Raw genomic sequence first — 23,503 nt, forward strand, 5'->3', positions numbered from 1 at the left:
CCTCACAAAGAAGCTGAGTACCTTTTATGATCAAATCCTAAGTGCATAATAAATATGTAAAAAAAGCAAAGCTTCTTTCCATAGTTAATCATTGAACTTTAAATAATATTTATAATAAAATTCTGTTTTGATACTGATAGGGGTGTCTTAATGATTTCATGAAATAAAGAGCCTGGAGAACATCTTTGTTACAAATAGAATGTTTATCTGATGTATACAAACAATGAGCAATATTTTACATGAAACAAGGAACTATTACAAATAGCTGAAAAATATATATTACTACACAACTACTTTTGAATTATTTCATGCACAGAAAGCACCAAATGTGTTCTAAAGAAAGCAGCACTTTTTATATTAGGAATTCAAAATTTAATCCAAATCCTTACTTATTTCATTAAGTAAGAGTATCTTTTAGTGCCAAATGCTACCTAATTATCAGCTTTAGAAAATGTTTTACATCTTAAAATACAATATTCTGTTTATCCTAGATTGTCTGGGGAACATCTAGTACATTACAAGGTTTTTGTACAGCATCTTAGTGATTTAACTGATATCATCATGCCTGCTAGCAATTTTGCAACATTCTGAAAACACTTTCTATAAATCAAAGCCTTAGCAGCAGGCATAAGCAGATGGCAGGAGACCATATTAAAGAATGTATCAATTATTTTTATTAATGGGAGACTACTGGATCATGATGTATCATAATGGACTAAATGTTTAGCAGTTGTGAAGTGTTTTGCCTGTTAGGTATCTCAGATGTTCTTAGCGGATGTTATTATATTGTCTTGTGATGGCATTCTTTGAGGGATTGGATAGTGAAGTATCACAAGGGACATATAAAGAGGTGTTTTAATTTCAGTCCTTTAATTGTATTCATATAATAGATATAAAATACTACTATGTAGAAAATGTAATTTTAAAAAGATTGCATGTACAGTACATGATAAAGTACATTCTGTCTGCATACAATGACTTAGAAAACAAGATACTATATGGTTAACAATGAAAAATAGCAATTATTATAAAAATATTCTACAGTCTCATAATAGCAATGTAAATGCTTTTACTTATCTAAGAGACTTAACATAATTTTAAATTACAATAATTTTACATCCTCCAGTCATATATACAGCCTTATTAAAGTCAAAATGTATTATAACAATGTTCTTATTAAGATTAAATGACTGAATTATAGTTATTTTACTATATAAAGCAACTGTGTTCCTGTTTGTTAAAACTGTTTGCACTTACTGTAGCTTTTCACACTGTTCACGCCATGCACAATGAAATAATTTAGTTTTCTGTTCTTAGTATAGTGTCTATATCCATTTCATGAATTAAACAGAATGTTAATACTTCAGCACCCTTTCCTTTTGTGTAAGTATCAGTCTGCTGTTTTGTGTATTCTGTAAGAGTATGCCCACCAGCTTTGAAACAGCTGCTACTGAAAACAAGCAGGAACTCCTCATTTAATACATCTTGACAAAAATAGCCTGTTCCCCTCGCCCCCTGCCCTTCTTGAGGTCAGGCTCTGTTAAGTCTTTAAATTCTTGTCCAGGCCCAGAGCTACAGACATATTATGCATCTCTTTCATGAGATTTCATTAAACAGATCTCTGTAGGAAACAGCTAAAAAGTATGTTTTGCTTGCACCACATTTCAATAAAGCCCTCATGGACAGCAGAGAAATTCTGCATGAGGAAGGATGTCAGGATTTGGCCCTGTAGCCATGAAATCACTTTCCTCTGTGAAAACTGACAGGACTGTGCTTTGCTCTGCTCTGCTCTTAACAGTCCTCTCACATTAACAGCAGCCTTACCAAACCTGGGATGGGAGAGAGAGTGCTTACTCCAAGAAGTCTGGGATACGGTTACCAGCACACATACCTAAATAACTTTAATACCACCTATTCACACCTTGAATGTCCTAGATTACTGTTTCTTACACCCTGTACCACCATTTAATTTCAAGGGTGATGCTGTAATACAGGTTATGGTTAAAATACTAATTTATGATGGCTTCCTACTAGAAAAGTCATAATGGTAGTGAAACAACGTTGCCATAATACACACGCACAGGTGTGAATACATTTAGTGTTTTGGGCAAGGGGGGTGGGGAGCTTTGTATGAACGAAGACAGCTTGAATATGTTTAGATGCAATACACGTTAATACAACATATTGCAAAAGGAGCATTCACTGTCTTCTGTTAAGTTTCTCATGCAGGAAAAATAAAAGTCTGGTGCTTCAGACTGAAGCAATTGTCAGAAGAATGAAAATCAACTTTAAAAATTTAATGGATGTACTATAATGTTTTTTTTAGAACAGTGCTTATAAAAGTGATGAAATTCAGGTTGTTATTTAAAGTCAATATAGTTCAGAAGTATGGTCTAACTCCCATGTAAAAGTTCAATGGGAAAATCATGTAATACATTCATATTTAATTTCTTTTTCTCTGTTATGAGCAACCCACACTGGTGTATTTAAAACTAATGTAGTAGAAACTGCAGTACAAGGACAAATGGCATTTGATATCAACCAAGTATCCCTTCTTTCCATCCGCTGAAATGGACAACACACATCCTACACTAGACATAATGTGAGCATAAATGTTACTTTAAACTCATCATATCTTATATTCAAATGTCAATATTAAATAGTCTTTGGTAAAAGTAAGTGGTTCCTCTTTTAATGACCTTAAATTACAGAAGCAGCCAATTAAAATGCTGATCAATCTTATGTTCAGTTACCTTTGGTCAATATCCATTTGTTTTTCCATCCATTTCCTCCACGCTACTAAAGAAGAGAAAATTACAAGAACCTTGTTTGCTGTTATTATTTTTAACCATGCAATGGAAGCGTACAGTAGTCTGTTCTGAGGGTCAGGTGCTGGCCTGTCTGGGAAGCAACATTAATCATAAACAACAAGAAGATCAGTACTGTTCTGTTCAGTTTACATCTGAGTAATTTGCACAGGCTTATAGAAATCCTTGATTTTCCTAAAAAACATATATTCTTGTGAAATTGCATACTCCATCATCTTTCATAGCCATCCAGATGTAATTTATTATCCCACTGCTAAATTCCCAGTTAAGAAACTATCATGACACTAGCATGGTTGGTCAAGAATGGGCTACGGCCCTGGTGTAACACAAACCTCACAAGGACTGTGAGGAGGAGGTATCAATAACAAAAGAGGCAAAAGGAAGAAACAATTGTTCTGCTCTTAGATAATATGCTTAAATACATTTAAAATGTTCATGAAAACAACAATCCGCTTTAATCTCTTCTTACTATTTCCAATCCCATGACGCTTCAGGGGTGTGAGGCAGGCTCAGTGACAGCAAAATTAATGCACACTTTTGAAACATATTTTGAATTGTTAAAGAACTCCCTAATGTGATCTTTTGGCTTTGGTTGAGGAAGAGCTACGAAGAACCTGTCCCAGCTTATTTTCCCATGTCTTAATATTACAATTAGAATGAATGCACTTAATGTCCTCCAGGAAGATGTATCACTCTCCAGAATTTCAGTATGCACAGAAATGATATGCATTCTATCTGCCTTTTAGCTGCCAAGCCTTTACTGAGTCATCAAAACACATTTTCTGAACGCCCCCTCCCAGCAAGCTAGTTACAAGCAGCAGTGCATCACATCAACACTTCTGAATATCTCCTTCAGTTTGAAAAGTCTTCCTTTTCAACTTTTCTGTAGTGAATCCAAAGTCAAATCTGAAATTAAATTATCTTTGTTTCAAGTGTATGCAATGGGAATCTTGTAATTTCCCTCTATTTTCATATGGATAAAAGGCAAATGTATGGGTAAAGTAGAGTCCCTTTGGATAAACCTTACTGTACTGCCAAAGGACACTGAAAGCATTGCCTAGAAGCCCACTGCTGTGCCTCTGAATTCTGGTCTCTTCCACACAAAAAGGGACACAGTTTTAATATTCTTGGAATAAGCAGCTGACATAGCACTGTGACTAGCAGTGCTTGTTTTAAATTGTGTTAATTGTAACCCGGAGTATCTTTGTGGAGTCTTGTGCACCCATGCAGTCTTTCTGCTGAAATGTCATGCCCTTTGCTGTCTTAGTTCGTTTTAGTCTCTGTCATTATGTTAGTTTCCATTTTTCTTCTGTATTATTAAAATATATATTATAAGTCTGGGGTTTTTTCTACAAATGAAATTTAAAAAAAATAGAATTCCATGGAAAGCTTAATAGATTTTCTGCTTTTAAAGAGAAGCCTACACAGTTTAAATTTCATGCTCACTTCACTTGTGTGAAAGCATTACCATCTGTTTCTTTCAGATTTTAAAACCTGTAAAAGCTCTACAGTTCCCAGCTTAAATAGTTCCCTGTTGCTTCATGTTTTGTAGAATTTTTAGTTATATAGAAAAAAGAATTAAGCAAATTACTGAAACTCATGTTTATAGCAGAGAAAAGTGAACACAGATTGAAAAGGGAGTTTGAATACACTTTTGTTAACATGGGTATTCCTTTTGTGGCAACCATTTTTATAGTGCTGTAAAACGTCATGGAATGACAGTAAAAACCTTCCCAATGAAGAAAGATTTGTGCAAATGTCATCTGTGAACAGAGGGTGTAAATTTGGAGCAAAGTGATATGAGTTCATGTCCATCTCATTTTCCTGTGAAGTAAGGGCTGATTTAGCACCCTTGTCATGTAGTAACTTATCTTCACAGTGGCTCTCATTCGCGTATAAAATAAGCACAAACACCATGCTTAAGTACAACTAAGTCTTTTAGAGAAGTATGAGGACCTTTCTGATTTTATAAATCATCTCCATCATCTGTGCTAAAGCTGCTTCTCCTGCTGCTCTCTTTTGATGCAGCTGGGGATGTGGAGGACAAGAGTGGGTCTGTTCCAAATGGAGACACTGTATCATCCAGTAAAATTTCTTCTAGTCGTTGCTCTTCTTTTAAAGCTGCACTGAAGGATAAATCTGTGAAGTGTGAAAGTGGATCGGAAAAGGCTGTAGATCCATCACAAACATCAGAATTTTGCTCATGTACTAGAGGCATTTGTTGAGAGTAGTCTACAGAGCTCTCTTCTGGATAAGATTGTTGCTTGATGACCTGTGCAGCTAAATCAACAGCACTGAGTGAAGATATGACTGGAAGGCCATGTGCACGTGCCTGGATCTCTAGTTCCTAATATTTCAAACAAAAACAATTGGAAAATTAATTTAAAAGACAAAACTGTGTCTTCAGAACTACTGCAATAAGTATACATATCATACATGCAACTTAATGATATTTTTGTTCCAGTTGTGAGGTTAATTTTAAAACATGAAATTGCTAATCTATGTAAATTTGCTACTAAAAAGCGTTTTTATTTCTCCTCCCGTTGTTAAGCAACTGTCCTATAGGAACATTAAAGATAAGACAACCTCTCTAAAACTATTGCATACTGAGCCCAATAAAGGTGACAGGAAAATGTTGCAACTTTCTAATTAGTTATTCACAGTTGTCCAGAGAAACAGAAGATACTTTACTTGATGATGCTTATTATATACACATATATATGTAAAACATCACATAGAAGATGATTGATTTTGTGTCTATCCATCTCTTCTTCAAATGTGTCTATAATCAGATCCTGCATTTCAAGCCATGCAGGGCTATATTCTGCTGTTTCATGTCACAGGCAGATATAACATGGCACACTATACCCAAGAAAGTATGACATTTGAAATGATTACAGAGGGAAAATGAAAATGCTGAAGGGAATTTTGTGTCCAGTATCGATTTTTTTTTTTTTTTTTTTTTGCTGCATGGACGTACTTTTTTTGCTTCCTTTTTTGTCTTTCCTTGGCTCTAATGCATAAGAAACCAGGACAATAAGGAACTTGTTTCTACAAACACTTTATTAACTTCATTAACTTTCCAGGTATTCCTTTATATAAGGTCTAATTATCAAATGAATTTCCTAGAAATCTAAAAAGTACCCCCTCCCCAATACACACAGCAATAAATAGGGAAAGTCAATTTATTTTTAATAAATGCCATTTGGTGGAAAAGGATATAGGTTAATAAAATTTGATGAGGGATAAGTACTGAGAAAGCTTTGTAGTTCATGGCAATGCTCTTATACAAACCTGAATTCGAAGTAGAAGTCTTCTGTTAGCATGCTCTAATTTCTTTTGCCTGTGTTCTAATTCTCTGGCTCTCTGTTGTTCTTTTTGTAGCCACTTGATGTACTCCACTGATGCTTTTAAAATAGTTCCTTTGTTCCAGCGCATATCACTGCAGAATGTAGAGATAACCTTTTCACAATTGTGCATGTCAGCAGAATTCATAAGAACTTACAAAATCTTTTACATTAATATGAAATAATGATTTACATGACTATTATTCACTCTTAGATATTATTGCTTCTGAATGGAAATTTTAATAGAATAGTTAAGAAGCCCTTATATAGTAAAATTAATCCCAGAATGAAAATAAGTGTCAAAAGAAAGTAATAAAGTGACTTTTTGTGGGAGAGCTAAATGCAATATCATGATTCTACCATTACAGTTTTTATATTTTTAGTGAAAATTGCTTTTATTATTAACTCTAAGATTAAAATCTATGTGCAGTATTTCTGCATTAATGAACTAGGAAATATACATCACTGAGGACTTAAGCCTAAATTTTTAAAGATCATTTTGAATATACTACTCCTTTTACCTGACTTGCTAATGAGGTTGCTTTTATGCTTGTGGAGAAAAAAATGGTCTGTGCTGAATGTGACTCCTCATTGATGACAAATCACACTTGCATAACTGTAATGTCTATGGAATGACAGAAATCCCGTTCAAAAATCTTGAAACAATCTAAACCAAGTTAAAACCCACAGCTACATGCAGACCCTGACTCCATAGAAAAGCCTTGCAAAAAAAAAAACAAACATTACACCTGTCCATCATTCAGGAAATCGTGGTTTAATTCCACCGTACAAGCAGCCTTACTAACAGCAATACACTTGTTCAAATGGATCTCTTTCAAGGACTTTCACGTACACATTTATTAACTTTCCGTTGTATTCCTTTATGTAAGGTCTTGGAGGCCTTGGAACAAGGATGAAATTTGTTGAAAATGTTTAATTTCTAATAAAGAATAGTATTTTGTGGTACAGGATGAGCCTGCTGTGTTAAATATACAGAGAAAAGAGTTTATCCAAACTATCCACTTCACTGCAAGACAGCTTAGATCGAGTGATACTAGTGATAAAACTTTATGGATCTGATAGCTTTAAAGATGCTCAGAAGAATATGCAAAATTATTTGTGATAAAACATTAGTGTTAAACCACATCCTAGAATTTAAAATATTTGCTAGAGATTTGGGAGAACCAGCTTTTTGATCAGAGAAGGCTCAGATTTTCACCTCTGTCCTCTTTGGGCAGCACACTGGGACTTTCCCTTGTCTCAGTGATATAAGCCAGGAATGCACAGCTTTTGTGATTAGAAGGTGAGGAGGTCAGAGAGGAAATAATTATTGTCTCAGACCCTGCTGTCTGCAAAGCCAAAACATCAGAGGCTGCTTGCCAAAGTGGCCTCATGTAGACATTCCCTGGTCAAAAACCATTAAAGATGAGGTAGGTCTGGGAACCAAGAGCAGAACCTGTCTCCCTTATGACAGCTGCATCATCTCTTGGCAGTCTCTCTGCCTCCTCCCCCTCCCTGTACTTCTTGCCCAGGTGAGAGGACAGAACATTTTCCTGACAGCATCCCATGACCTCCCTTCTAGGAGAGGACTTTCTCCTCACATGTGGGATACCTATATTCAAACTGTAAAAGTTGAGGAAGTTTTTAGAGCACATGATATTTATTTTCTGGACAAACCTTTGACTGCCATCACATTATAACCTTGATTTCTTCAGACATCTTTGGAAAGTAAGGTATAATAATGAAAGGTCCATATTTATGCTTTCATTATACTGGAGTTTGAAGGCAGTGAGGTGCCTCTCTACAACAGAGTAGTCCCGAACAAATAGGAGCAGCTTAATTTTGGAGAACAACAACATTTCAAACTGGGAATCTCCACTGTCATCTCAGATAAGATCTATATGTGCTATATATAGCTTGGAGTTACAGTAGGGTTTTGTTTGATTTCAAGTGGAAACGACTGATTTAGGACATTTGCATGGCAACTTTGAAAAGTGCTACAGTAAGAAGAATACTTTCAGAATAAACTTCAGAGAAATACAGTCTGTCTAGGCAAGGGGGTCAGCTCCTCCTAGCATGTAATTAAGACAAAACTAAGCAAGTTTTGGACTGATTTTCTGAATATAAAGTATATCACTATGAAATTAAAAATTAAGCCATAGCTGGCAAAATGGAAATAATTAAGACATATAGCAGCAGGAGAAAAATATGGATATATCATCTATTTGGCAAATATTTAAGAGTTATTTCACAAAAAAAAAAAATCATGTCAGTTACAAAATATTATGAATTCAAAATCAAATTCAAAGATATTTTTTGTTAATTTTTCTCATTTACTTATGAATAAGCCATATATTCATGACTTTGTATTCATGAATATTCATTCTGTATTTGGAATCTTTTTGTGATGGAATACATTCATTGAAAAACTTTCTGATATTGCTTACTTTTAGACCCTGTTACCTCTATATTTTTATTCTTTACATATATGGTAATGTTTTGTTTTTCTCACAGGTTCAAATTAGTCTCCACTGGAGGGTTAATTCCTGGATTCAAATTGCCACAGAGACAGATCTCAGCAGCTTCTGCATGAGATATATATGGATAGACATCTCTTGTAGTAATATTTACAAATTTTAGAGGCAGTACTGTCATAGGGCTCTAGGATGCTGTGGCTACTGCTATAATTTAAGAGACTGTTATTTTATGTGTGTGTACATGTGCATATGCATGTACCCTGCATATTTTCTACATATCTACTTATATATACATATACTGGTTGTTGTCTTGTTAAATGAGGAATATTGAAGTTAAGTCTTTCAGTATCTGAAGGCAACACAGCAAAAGATCAGATGGTGACCTTAGAAGTCAACATCTTTTTCGCTCTGTGTCTCTCATTTATACAAGGATCAAAAGAAAATACTGAAGATGTCTGTGCTGGTTCTGCACTGCAGACACCCTCTAGCCATTCTATCCCAGAGCATCTACAGCAGTCACTGGACAGTGCTGTGGAGAAACAGAGGCTGTGTGCAGATGTGCAGGGTTGGGAGAGTAGCAGTATAACTAGTGAGGATGAAGTCAAATGGGGGGAATAGAACAGGGGAGTTGCCTATATAGCAATAGTCTGCAATGTATACAGCTCTTCTGTATACATTGGCTAACTCAGGATCTGAAGATGGATTAAATACAAGTACAGCAAGTGCATAGGAAGAATTTGAAAATTCCCTGATCAGTTGTTATTTCTCTGAAAATACTGAATTCTAAATTGGATGTAAATAAAAATATCCAAAAAGTTATGAAAGTGGCATGATGAAATCGTGGGGTTTTATTTTTAAAGATTCATATTTTGTGCTTGCTCAGTATATAATAGAGGCAAAATTTGAAATGACAAGGCGTACAAACCCATTTGAGAACATTTAAAAACTGAGCAACCGCTGGCAGTTGCTAGTCTTTTGACTGGAAACTACATTATAAAACCAGACAAATAGTTGCATTCATAACTGTTTTGAACATACAAAGTTAGATATAGATCTCTCTCTTTGGAGACAGAAGGAATCCTTTTTTTCATTTCACTCTTTCACTGCCTATTAGTTCCTTTCTTTTTGGGGGAGTGGGGGGGAAGGGTTTGTTTCTTTGCTTGCTTGGGTTTTTTTATATGAGGCTCCATCCAGTAAACACTGAAACACATCGGAAACTCTACATGAGAAACAATAGTATGAGAGCAGTAAGAAGTTTTGCAGGTCTAGTCATCAGCAATGATCTCTGCAAATGAAGACTGTCTCGTTGCGTGTGCATGTGATGCAACATTTTGAAATGTTTAGCAAGCTATGCATGTGAAATCTGGGTTAATTAGGAGAGGTCTACCACACATAACATGATTTTGCATGGAAAAGGAGCAAATAAGTAAAAACCCCCAAACTGTGGTTTATTAGTCTCTGAACCCTAGCTCCTCCAAATTTCGCCAGCTAAATCTCTCTACAAATCGCAAATGCTCAGACAAAAACATGTAACTGTCACCTAGGAGAGTTTCTCATTTAAGAGAAAAGAAGCATAGCCATTAGACTGATCTTCAACTCATTTCCATTGAAGACAAAGGAACTTCACTGGTTTACACAAGTTGAACTCCAGAGAGATGAGCACCTGATCATCTAAGACTAAAACTAAACAAAAAAAGTTTGGGAAAGGGTGATAGTCACTGAGATTTCCAGCCACAGAGCAGTTACTGATAACAAATACATTTGTGAAGTTGAAACTACATTTGTAGACCGTTTCTTTCCCTATTCTCGAGAAATTAGCTATAAGCTAAGCTTGAAGGACTTTGCACTTGCTTTGATGACCTGCACAATTACAAAGTGATTCTCTGGAAAGAAGCATCAAGTTTCCTCTTTATAATAGCAATATATATATATATATGTATATATACACAAGCTTTTCCTCTGCAAGAAATATGGGTTTTGCTGGCCACTAACAGATCTGTCCACAAACAACAGAGAGAAAGTCAGGCACTGGCAGATGCAGACAGCAGAGAAGAGAGAGTGAGAGCAACCCACTACTTCTGCCCAAATCCTCAGTGGTTCTCTTAACATCCCAGTTCTGTACAATGATTGGAAATCTTAAAGGAAATATTTTTTCTTCTTAGTATTTCTGACAATTCTAGTCATAAGACAGTTCTTGTGTAGGCATTTCCAGACTCTATCACAACGTGAAGTCCAGTTAACCACTTAAAAGGTGGATTCTGAAAGGCTGAACACAAAGGAACAGTGAATGGAAAGGTAGATATATTTAAAGGAGCAGGTTATATGCTTTTCAGCAAAATATGACTGCGTATTTTAAGTCCTTTTTTTAATTCTATTTTTGAATTATTCTGTATAACTGTTTTGCATTTCTGAATCATCTACCTCTTGGATATCTAAGCATTGAAATTAAACAAAAGAGTCAAAGTTCTTTGCAACTCATACTTATCTCCATTTTCTAATGCTGATGAAGTGAACTTGAAACACCCATTCATTTAAGCAATGCAATCCACACTTTTCATCATTAAATTAAAAAAAAAAAAAAAAAAGAAGAAAAAAAGTGAGAAGAATAGGGGTTTAAGCCAGTCAAAAGAAAGTCCCTGTGGAATCTCTGCAGGAGCCAAACAAGTTCACTATATAACTAACAAAACAGAAGTGAAATAAAAACCCCACACACCACTTCTAAGAAATATAAATCATAAAAGGTTTCCAAATAGCATCAAAAATGTCCTTTTCTGTTCCTGAGTCTGAATGTAATCTTCTTGAAGCAAGCCATCAGGGACAGGCATGCTAACCACAATGGCTTAGTTATAGTAGTATTTGCTCTTCAATACAAAAGCTGATTTGCTTCACTGTCATTAGTCCAAGCATCAGTAAGGTTTCTCCTTTTACAGCTAAGTTCCCACTAAAAGACGAATCTTCTAAAATCAATATATAAGGTGAAAATGCTATGTGTGGTAAAATGTTACAGATAAGGTATTGTAAGAGATGATACATCTCTTTCTTTCAAAGAAGAAGGGGGCAGATTGGGGGCACAGTAAGGTGTTATGAAGGAAAAAGCAAGAGCTGAAAGAGAGGGTAAGGACACTGAGTTATGATTTGGCAACACAGGACCACACCAGAAAGAAATAATAATATTGATCTGCTCAGCCAACAAAACAACATAACAAATTAATGTACTTCAACATACTAATATATATTTTTAAAAAGTGTTTACACTTCTTTGGATTAATGTAAGCTGACACCAAGATACAGAAAAGTTATGAGCTACTTCTTCAAAAGCATCCTGCACCTTTTGATGCCTCTTTTTTTTTTAAACACCAGCTTGAAAGATTCTAAATGAACCTATTTTCAAAAGGAGTACTGATTACCAGCCTTTTGAAGACAGCAGTCCTCAGAACATGAGACACTTAAGTTCACCTCCTGCTTTTGTAAACATGAGCCACTTTGGGGCTGTCACGCTGATTATTTCAGTCATGGGTTTTCAGACTGAAACAAGAAAAGGCGGTGTTTTCAGGTTCTATACCTGAAGCTTTTTCATCAATGCCACCATCAAAATCTGGGGGTAAAATCCATCATACACTTACTGGAGCAAAATTTAAGTTCGGATCATTCATTTTAAGAACTTAAGTGATTGCTGTAGGCATTAATATTTTGAGTAAGTTCACAACCTAAAGCTGAATCCAGACCAAAGCATGTAACTGACTCACCTCTGTAGGCAATCATAAATCACAACTGGATTTTATACCTCATGTCCATTTCTAATTGCAGTATAACTTGCTTTCAGTATTGCTTTATAGCTGCAAACCAACAGTGCCATCCACTGTTTTTCTGAGAAATCTTTCAATCACTTGCCCAAATGGTCTTGAATACTGAAAAATGCACCAGTAAAATTAAAAGTCTTCTACCACTCTGTGTTTGCAATGGATCACATGTGGCCAAAAATTTATTTAGGTACTTAAAGCCCTTTTTATTTTAACTCAGCAGCGATACCTAATTCTATATTGATAACAAGAACATGCCCATTTATCTAAGCTTGGGTGGATGCTGTTGAAGGAGCCAAATTTGAGAGTTCTCTAAAATGGATTTATGTTAACTTTCTCTCTGATGATTTCACTCCAGTGGCTTGTTATTCCAACCTTGCACTTACGTAAGTCTCACACAGCTTTATATTGTTGTAGAAATCCTTAATACACTCAGAAGTTTCTTAGTCCCAAGAAAAAGAAAAAAAACCCACAAAGGCTGAAATATCAATAGATATTTTCATTTGAAGTATCATGCAAGTCTTTATTGACATGCAAATGGTAAAGACAAAATCTTGTATAACCAATTTTATTCAAGTTAGAGTCATGCTAGTGCATGGTTTTAAGATTTCCCTGAGTAACATGAGAAATACAAGGCTAAGGATCAGCATTAAATATCACTCTGAATTGGTATTGCTAATCCTGCAATAGGCTTTTTTCATATTGATGACAAATATAAGCTTTAAGGGAATGCAGGTATCGCTTAAGCAACATGCATTTTCTATTACTGTAAGTATAAGCATTACTATAAAATTATAATATTGTAGCAATTATAGCAATTATTATTTTTATCCTTGCATTTTAGGAATGGTGTTTTCCCTGCGCTGAGTGGAGGACTTCTGAAAAGTGCTCAATCTACAGACTCAAGCTGATTTTTTTTTGTGTGTTTAGGCAAAGGGTATGCAGTGACAACACGCATTTTGTTTTATCCCACTAGAGGGCCCATGTCAAGGGCTGAAAGCATCACTCCTTCCTTCGGCAGAGACACCGCACAATTGCTCCTAGGAGCAGAGTGATGGACTTTCTGTTGTTTGGCTTATCTTATTTTTTTCCTATTTTACGTTTTGTTTAGATTTTGTTTTTTCGGGCTTGTTGGTGGTGGTTTTTTTCCTGGTGTGAGAAACACCTGCAACTACTTTCATTTTATTATCCTTTCACATAAGTTTTTCCAACAGGACCCAGAAATCTGTCAGAGGCTTGTTGCTTTAACAGCCTGATCTGAGCCAGCGACCCAGCATGGAAGACTTTGATTCCCATTACTCAGTCCTATAGTTAGTGTATGCAACTGTCTTTTCCCCATTCTTCCTATTTCCCCTCCTTCCCTCCTTCCCCCTCCACCACCCCTATATTTAAACTATAAACTTTATTATAGGAAAAGCTGTTGAACTCACGGATCATTAGACTTGGGGATGAGTGTGCCAAGCTCCTTGATTCGATAATTAATATTATACCTTCTTCTCCTCTCAACTGTTAAAAAGAAAGAGTTACTATTTTTATGGTGAAATATTCTTGGAGAAATTGAACATAAAACATTTTAATTAGATAAAAACAAGTCAGTCGATGTACAGAAAAAATCTTCCTCAAATAAAAGTTCCAACACGATCTCTTACCTGCCTCTGACTTACTCACAGGACAAACTCCATGATTAGTACTATTTTTTTATTTTACCCTACCTAAAGGTTTCTCCCCCATTTACAACTAGACTCCTAGAAAATGAAATAGTCACATATTGTCTAAACATGAACTAACACTTCTTTTTTTTTTATTCTGATGTTTAGGTATCCATTTTCCACTCTGTTTCCACACAAGGGAGTTTCACCTTAGTGGAATTTGCAGATGACTTGAACAGTGCTCATTTTTAATATTTAGACACTGAACTATGAATTTCACTATGTTCTAAGCCTAAAGTGCAGGAAACTATTCCTCTAGAACTGCAATAGCTAATATGTGTGCATGGCCGCACTGTTCTTCATAAAGGAAAGAGAAGTGTATCCCAGCCTACAGCAGCTGAGGGGCTTGTGTATCAGAGCAAAGTCAGCACTGTGTGTCCTGCCCTGATCTCCTTTGGTGACTTACAATTTCCCCAAGTGTAAGTGCTCAACTAAGTGTCTAGAGATTGCTTGATATCCTCTGCAAATATTTTTGCTTCCCATCACCCTTAGAGAGATACAGCCTCTCACTTGGGTGCTTCAGCAAATAAGGTGTGAAGAGTGGATTTTCACTGCTGGTTTTTTCACCATCTGCCTCCTTTCTTGTCTGTTTTGCACTGTAATTCTTAGAGACAACATAAAGTAGAGTGTGCAGGTTACATGTACAACTTTAGAATAAAAACTAGTAGCAGGAGATGATACGTAAAGAAATTAATTACAATAAGCAAGTATTTTGAAAGTCAAAATTTGCAAAAAATTAATTTCAAGGAAGAAATCTCTGTGGTTGGCTGTGTTTGCAGACGGAGTTCAATTTGATTACCCTGGTAAGTTGCTGATGTAGAAGAAGAGCAGAGACATGGCAGCTAATGTATTTTATTTTTGTATTCCTCATACATTCCATTTAATTAGGTGGAAGATGAACATATACTTACTGAGATTATGGTTATCCTTTTTTTGTCTCTCCTTTGCCATTGCTCGTGTATCTGCTTCTGACAGAAAGTAGCATTTATTAAAACAGTTCTGAAGTTGCACTTTCAGTACTTTCACATTTTCAAAATGGCCTCTTGTCGCAAAGATCAGCTTTCCAGTCTTTTTACTTCATTACTCTTTTTGTTATTATACAAGATCATAAGCTAATCTATATTCTACTGGTACTAAATTTTGAGTAAGTTTGGCAGGTTAAGGATTTTCTATTGCACATTTTTTATTTAAGAATATAGAAATGACATGGTGGGGTACTTTTCTCCAATTTACTGTATTTTACATCAGGATAAAACTTACAAAACACTAATGTGAGTATGAATTTGTATATCCCATAATGCAAGAGTTAATCAGATTTGTAAGATATTGAACAAACTCACTGTTTCCACTGAGCGACACTAATAAACTGTACATGGTTGTTAGCATTCTTTGGATTAATTGAATGTAACTTTTAAAGTTGTTAATCCATTAATATAGATTTACCTTGAATAGCCTTATTGTAAGGCTTTAAAAGAACCATTTGTTCTACCCTGGAACAAATTTAATGGATGATAATTTATTTATACCATCGATCAGGAGCCAAATGTGGAAGAATCCACTATGTTTCTCAAAATAATTAGTTTTATTAGAAGCATGAAGTTCCTAAAAATCAGGGAACAAACATGTTTTCTGAATTTCTAAAGAGAACAGAATAAATCGTTTCTCTTCGGTCTTTGTTCTTTTCCTTAAATGAAACTACAAACTGCAAAATTCTCAGGAATTCAGTTATGGACATCTATTTCATAGGTAAGATTTATTCAACTTCTAAGAGACAAACCATCTCTTCTGCAATTATAAAATACTAAAATCTCAGACTTCTTTTACCTGTGAGTTCCCTTTTTACTGGTAGATTAGCTGGGCAAGCATTTGTGAGACCCATGTTAGCTGGTGCCATTCCCTGGTCACTGTTATATATATCCAAAATGCTGCTAGATAGCTTGAGGAGTAAGGGGAGGAAAGAAAAAAAATATTAAATAAGGTAAGAACTTGAAAGTTTTAAAGAACATAAATACACGGAGCAAATTTCTTTGAATATGAGTCGTGTTAATTAGAAGGAACTGTGTATATGTGTCAAAAGGGGAAGTTTATGTAGTATTAAGTAAAATTGAAAACAAAGGGTCATAGCCTGCCACTGTTACATAAGCAGCTTTCTAAGTGCCATTTCTGTGGGTTTCAGATGCAGAATGATGGCAGGATATGGCCCCAGTGTCTGTTTTTCGATTACTTCCATACCTTATTTTCCAATAACAGGATTAGCACAAATGCACTTCAAACATCAATTCGGATGAAAGTGAAAATAACCTTGCTGGTTTTGACCTACTCACCAGTGAATTTTTAACCACAACACTAAACTCTGAATTGCTACTTCACACTGCGCCTGGTTTAGCAGTATGAAGATTCAGTGACCCAGTTAGATGTAATAGTTAAAATTAGAGTGGACAGAATATCAAAGAAACTGCTTTAAGGAAAGAAATCGTGCTGTTGTTAGGATAGACAGGATAACCTAATAGTTTTATGATCCGTAACATGTAAGATCATGTATACCATTACCTTCAGAAATGTAATATAACATTATTTAAATAAACCTATAGAATGTGCTTAAAGAGAAGTAGGGCTGAAGTATGTGTCTGTTGATTCCAGATAATTATCCAAATATTACTTTTACTTGAATAATTTTACATATCTGAAATAACTGTAAAATTCATAAAAGTTCAGTAAAGAACAACAGTTCAGGCTTTGCACAATTTCTATGACCATATAACCAAACTTTCAGCATTGACCATTGTCTTATGCACATATAATTTCATGTGCAAACAGCTGTATAATGAAGTCCAAATGGAGATTCATGCAAAAAAAATTTTGCATTCTTATTGCCTTCTGTGCCAATAACAGCAACACATCTTTTTCATTTTATCATGCGTATAATGTTTGTGCTGAAAGTTTTTCTTTTGCAGCCACCACACAAGGGCAGAGAAAGTGAGTTTGGTGCCTCCTGGCCAAGCAAAAAGGAAAAATAAAAAGGAAGAAAAAGTGATAAAAATTGGGGGTAAGAATACTGATATGAAACAGCATTTTCTTTAAGAAAATTGTTTTTCATAGACAAAAAAATATGTTTTTACAGATATGCTCTGCACCCATGGATCCTGAAATACCCCGGAATTTTTCAGACAGCTCGCTGAGACGCCACCCATAGTTCTGCTGGGAACCAGCTTTTTTTAGACTCTGATTATAATTTTACTAAATTATCTGAGAACCCAGATTGTTTTAAATTCTCACTTGTATAAACTGCAATGAACTGAAGCAATCAGGATTCTTTTTTTCATACATATAAGTAACATTAATTTTTAAGATAGAGGTTTATTACTTAAGAGAGCTGTCAATTCTTAAATACCTTTAGAAATCACAACACCAAGTCAATTTTGAAAACCTGCTTACATATTTGATCTCTCAATGAAAATACTTTTTAAAAGAATGCTTGGAATTCAGTGGAGTATTACTCAAGAACAAGCTATGTTTAATATGTAGGATTTGAATTCTAAGCGCATTCTCACATTAAGCGCCTTAGTTTCATTCCAGAGTGGTAAACTGACAAGTAATACTGAATTCACTGCAGCTTCACCTTTGCATTTTCTTTCTTCCAAGCATAGTACAACTACATTGTACCTGTTATTTATGAACAGAAAAGGAATTGTGGGTGATGTGGTGTTTGGAGGCTGTCATGGGCACAGTGATCATGAGATGATAGCTCTTCCAACTCTTGGAGAAGTAAGGAAGAGGGTCAGCAGAACTGTTATCTTGAACTTTTGGAGGGCAGATTTTGGCCTGTTTAGGAGACTGACAGAGTCCCTTGGGAAGCAATGTTGAAGAGCAAAGGAGTCCAGGATTCTAATCACTAAGAGTGTCAAAACCAGCATCATTCTGTCATACCATTAAGGAGAAATTTGATCTAATGCTAACTGTCCTAAATTATTCTTCAGAACTTGGACATTGGAGAATAACCCTATGCAACAGCTCTGTCACAGACTGCATGCAAAACTCTCACTCATTTCCCTATCTTGAAAGCATTAATTTCTAAGTGTCAGAATCACAGGTATGACTAGTAGAACTGGTTTTAATAATCCATACTTAAGATACTTTTGAGGAATAGTGAATGGTTTGACTCTTAAGGCTGTCATCACCTCAGTCACCGTGCTGAAGGATTGGAAAACAGAATAAACAATTTACTCAGCTGGCCATAAAAAGGACACACACAGAAAAAGTTTCTGTTATTGATACCTTTATCCCTTCCAGGTCTGGGTTTGCTGTCTCCCTTCAGCATTTGTCTGGATGATTCTGCTCAAAAAAAGTTGTGCTAATCACACTACTTTCTTCTGTGTATTTAGCAGAAATCTCAGGTATATTGTAGTGGCCACTATAATGGATAAGTGGTTTCTTTATGGATAGAGTAGAGCCACTGGTGATCTCCATTTGACGCACTGTCCTCATTCTCAGTTAGCCAGCATAGCATTTTCACACTTGCAGTAGGGCAAATTGGGTATAAAGCACCAGTAAATTAGACTACCTTGACAGTCACTTCTTTCCTACAGCTATGGTGACACATTGAAATATCTGCTATGAATTAGTGCACAAGGAATAACTGTCAATGTCAGGATTCGGGATCAGAAGAAGAAATAGGAGGTGATTAATCTGACCTGTCTTGGACACTTAGAGTGAAGTGTAGTGTATCACCTGCATTTTCTTAACTCTAAAGAAAGCCAGGTGTGACTGTTGCAGGGTTTCTCCTGCATGTACCTCCTCATGACACCTCACTGTGCACTGAATGTGAAAATTTGCAAATACACTCTCATTTTAAAATCACATAAGAACAAAGCAAACCAGACTGGATTATTCTTGAAAAATATTCACATTTCTGATTATGGGAGAGTTTTAAAAATAAAAAAATATATCAAAGTCCTTTGTTGAAACTGAATTTGCCCTGCATTGATAACAACCATGGAAGATCCCAAGCAATTTCCTTGCTAACATGACTGAACACTGAGAACAATCTTAAAATAAAAATTGTCCAATTTTGATACAACATTAGGAGAGATACTTTTCTTGTCTGTTATAGCAGGAAGCTTTTTTACAAATACAGACATCTGGGAAATAACTAATTCTGAAAGTATAAAATTAAAATATATAGCATAATATATTATATAGATTGTGTATCAAAGTTCATCTAGATGTTTGGACATGGCATATAGACATAATGCAATGTATTTCTTACAATGTCATGTAAACAGGGATAGTCTTTGCAGCATTCAGGCTTCAAGTAGCTTCCAGTTCTACATTACAAGATAAATAAGTACATTGACATTATCTTACAAAATCTGATACAATCTTACTAAAAGTACAATTTATTTGCAATTTGTGATTATATCATATGTGTACAATGATAATATTACAAGTATGCAGAACTGTCACACCTGATGAACCCCAAAGCATATTAAACTTCAGATGATTACACTATGTCAAAAGCATGTTCTTGCTTTCAATTTAGAGATATGGAAACATTTAGGTATGAAAAGTTCTGGGAAATAATCTATTTACCCTGCAGGTGTCATGAACTGCATTAGGTCGCACCTGTGTTGTTCTGAGAAGTCCTGGTAAGTCACATAATTTCCAGCCTTTCCGTTCATGATACTCATATTTATGTATGTGTGTCTGAGAATGTAGATACAAGTGGCTCAGAAGGGGTGAGGACACACATATTAAAAATAGCAGTATATAATTAGCTTTTTTTTTCTAGTTCTAAAATACAGCTAGCTTTGGACAAAAGATTAACAACCTTTAACACAGTGAATGGTTAAATGGGAATAACCAGTGACAATGTGGTACAGGAAGAGAATAATACCATATCTAATTAAAACTGCAAGGAGAATTAAAGAAAGCAGACTGTAATTAACAAAGTTAGCATTTGGCAAGGACACTGGGGTTAACGTCCCTCCTTTTGTATAAACTGTCAAGGGATCTTCAATGCCTGTGTGCAGAGACTGGAACATGAGAATTTCCATTCATGGGGCTCAGTCTGGAAAGATGCTCAACTTAGAATTTAGACCAATTATAAATGACAACTTCAGCTGAAGAACCTGAGTAAGTACCTGGCTTCAGATCAGCAGCATCTCACAAGAGCCTGTGACCATGTGCTTGCTGGCAATTTCCAAGACAAGTACTATAAAGGTCTCGTACAGAGAAGCTTATTATATTCAATACTTGGGTCTGAACTGCTATGCAGGCATCATTGTCTGGAAAACATTAAGGGTTCGTTACCTGCATGGATGTTTAGCAATGGACAGCTGTAATCACGCAGCATGGCAGCCATTGGTAAATATGTAATTTCAAGGAAGACTTAAACCAAACAACATTTCTATATCTTCCAGGAATGAAAGGGAAAGATTCTCAATATGGTAATAAAATATTTGGATACAGGTTGTCTGTGCCTGTTCACCTATAGTTCCTAGATATCTCAATGTCACAGTAGTGTCACTTACATGATCACATACTATATTTTTTCATTTTGGCTAATTTTCTCATGACATGTTTGTCTTATAGTAACATTCAAGTCTGTAAGGATCATGGCTTTATCACTGTCAATGTTGCACAGCTAGAAAATAACACCCTACCCCTCTTCCTAAGTCAGCTAGATTTTATTTAATTTAAAAATTTTGCTGAATGTGGAAATATGCCCAGTCTGGAAAACAGTTCCTGGATATTGTGTTCATTTAACATATCATCGCATAATCCACTTCATAAACCGTTAATGCTCTGTCTAAAATCAATTAGATTTCATATCTCCAATATCTTTATTTGGAGTATGTTCCAAAAGTGGAAAGACTGCAACTTATTGTTAAAAAACTTTCTTTTTATTGCCATTCACAGACAAATTTTATTTTATCTCATAACATCCCTATGTGATTATTTTGAGTGACCATAGATCTCTTAAGTCCTTGGTTTGCAAGTTGAACTGGCAATGCCTCTTTAGCCAGACTTCCCATGCTATGATGTGTCCTAATGGGCCTCTCTATCTTTCCTGCTTCGGGTTAGTTTTACTGAAGAGTGGACACCTTTATTTGTTTACAGCATTCTAAAAGTTTTGTATCCAGTAAATTCTGCAGGGTATATTTCCTTCTGTCTCTTGGAAATCTCTCTCTTGATGGATCCGAGGACGATATTTATCTCCTTTTTGTAGTCTCATCATTTTGACGGCTTATAGTCATCCTCTGACCAACTAATGTAACCAGATCTTTCTCTGTCATTTCCAGTTAATGAGCTCTCAGCTTACTGCAGACATTCCTGTTATTAGTATTTAAATGAATGACCTTGCACTCAGTACTATTACATTCCTTCCATTTATACTATTCTGTCATCACAGTCATTCTTCCTCTATGATACCTTCCTTTGTATTGGCAATAGTTTCTACTTTTGCTACCTCTGTAAATTTCATGAGCATAAATGTATTTTTTTTGTATCAAGGTCACTAATGAAAATATTAAATAAACTGAGGCTGATTGATTCTTGGAGCATTTCATTAATAACTTATCTTTTAACAAATTCTTTATCATCTCTTTAGCTTCCCCCTTAACCTGAAAGGAGCCTTGTTCAGATTTTTCTATGCAGTCTGCATTGCATTTTATTAATACACATTCATAATAGAAGGCTACAACCAACAAACCCTGGATATGCAGGACTAGCTCAAAAGACTAATTCCAGTAGCAAACAACTCTCCATACATCCAAAAGGATGTCATTCATTGGAATTGATGGAGGGTATGTACTTTTTTAAAGATCAGACACCTGACATGTTCTGGTTGCCTAAAATGGCTAAACCCTAGAACAGCAAGAGCTTTTTACCAGAGGCATCTGGACTGTCCTGACAGATCAAAACAATTCATCAGCTAGTCTGCTTTCCCTTGAGGGACCTTGGGACAGGCAGCAGGATGGACTGTCATAGAATCATAGAATAGTTAGGGTTGGAAAGGACCTTAAGATCATCTAGTTCCCACCCCCCTGCCATAGGCAGGGACACCTCACACTAAACCATGTCACCCAAGACTATATCCAACCTGGCCTTGAAAATTGTCAGGGATGGAGCAGCCACAGTTTCATGAGGTAATCTGTTCCAGTGCCTCACCACCCTCACAGTAAAGAACTTCTTTCTTATACCTAACCTGAGCTTCCCCTGTTTAATTTTAAATTTCAACTTTTCCTGTCTGCTAGCTGTCTTGTTAGTGGAGGCTTATTTCCAGCTATCATTTGTCCCAGAGTCTTGTTTCCTCACAGTCACATTCTCAACCCTTAGTGTATGATCAGAGGGATCAAGACACCCCCCACCCCCCCCCCCCCCCAGGTTGCTGCTACCAGAGGTTTTCATTCTGCCCAGGTCAGAAGAGCCCATGAAGAAGAAGGCAAGCGTGCAACAAGCTGCAGGAATAGTCCTTCCTTTGCTACCATCTTTTACAGGGTTAATAACTGAAGACATGCAACTCACTGAGGTGTCTACATGCTTATATTTCCTGTAGTAATAGAAGTATGGCATACATCCAGAGTAGTTCTGCCAAACAGACAGTTCTGAGAATCACACTTGCACTAATACACGTGATCAGATTGCCTGGACTGCACCTACAGACTTGGCAAACTGAAATAGCAGGGAAGCATAATGCATGCTGCTCTATTTATCACAAGAAGAAACTATGTAGTTACCTAACCTGAAAGGTTGAGCACTATATCTGCAAGAGAAAATTTGTTTCTGTGCTTAGTAAAAATTAGTACTTGCTCAGGCTGCATCTAGAATGAAGTGTTCTCATGTGAGTTTTTAAACAACACTTTATTCTTTCCCACCCGTAAATATATCCCACTTAAATCATGTTCGCATGAACCTAACTGATAGCATCACTTCCAACAGCAGTTCTGTAAAATTAGGGTGCTTCTCCTTCTTAGCCGCAAAAAATGTTAGCACCCATCCATTTGAATATAGTTCTTGTTTATTCATTTTAGTTAAAAAATCAAAGCAGGGATTTTACAAAGTTTTTACACTATTACTGCACAGATTTCCAAACGTAGAAATCTAAATTTGGAGCTGTGTCTACAGTTCCTTTTAAAAATTAAGTAAAACCTTGCTCAGCATTTGTATTACTGGAATACAAAACATAGAAACCACATACTTAATTTCTTGTCATTCCTTTCCTGCTTGTTCATGACAGGTTAAAAAAAAACCTTTTTTTAGTATCTGAAGTTTTCAAATTAACTTCAAAATGGGAACCAAATTTAGCCAAATAGTGAGTTCATCAATAAGTGTATGATATCC

The 23,503-nt window shown here is 35.7% G+C and overlaps 1 protein-coding gene across 4 annotated transcripts in view; it reads right to left on the reverse strand.

Moving 5' to 3' along the window:
- Positions 1 to 344: 344 nt before the first annotated feature.
- TFEC (transcription factor EC) overlaps positions 345 to 23,503 on the reverse strand; it is a 61,408-nt gene continuing 38,249 nt past the window's right edge. For 2 of the 4 annotated variants that reach the window (XM_057412188.1, XM_057412190.1), the window contains 5 exons: positions 15,986 to 16,097; positions 15,073 to 15,126; positions 13,883 to 13,958; positions 6,123 to 6,270; positions 345 to 5,175 (listed from right to left, as the gene is read on the reverse strand). In XM_057412188.1, the coding sequence (XP_057268171.1) occupies positions 4,795 to 5,175; positions 6,123 to 6,270; positions 13,883 to 13,958; positions 15,073 to 15,126; positions 15,986 to 16,097 (771 nt within the window). In that variant the 3' untranslated portion in view covers positions 345 to 4,794. Of the gene's footprint in view, positions 5,176 to 6,122; positions 6,271 to 13,882; positions 13,959 to 15,072; positions 15,130 to 15,985; positions 16,098 to 23,503 lie in introns of all 4 variants that reach the window. The other 2 variants (XM_057412187.1, XM_057412189.1) reach the window with 1 other exon arrangement.

Source organism: Pezoporus wallicus, unplaced genomic scaffold, assembly GCF_028554395.1.
Source record: "Pezoporus wallicus isolate ANWC-B61680 ecotype Strahan unplaced genomic scaffold, APGP_CSIRO_Pwel_v1 contig_3858, whole genome shotgun sequence".
In the NCBI taxonomy this organism is placed as follows: domain Eukaryota; kingdom Metazoa; phylum Chordata; class Aves; order Psittaciformes; family Psittacidae; genus Pezoporus; species Pezoporus wallicus.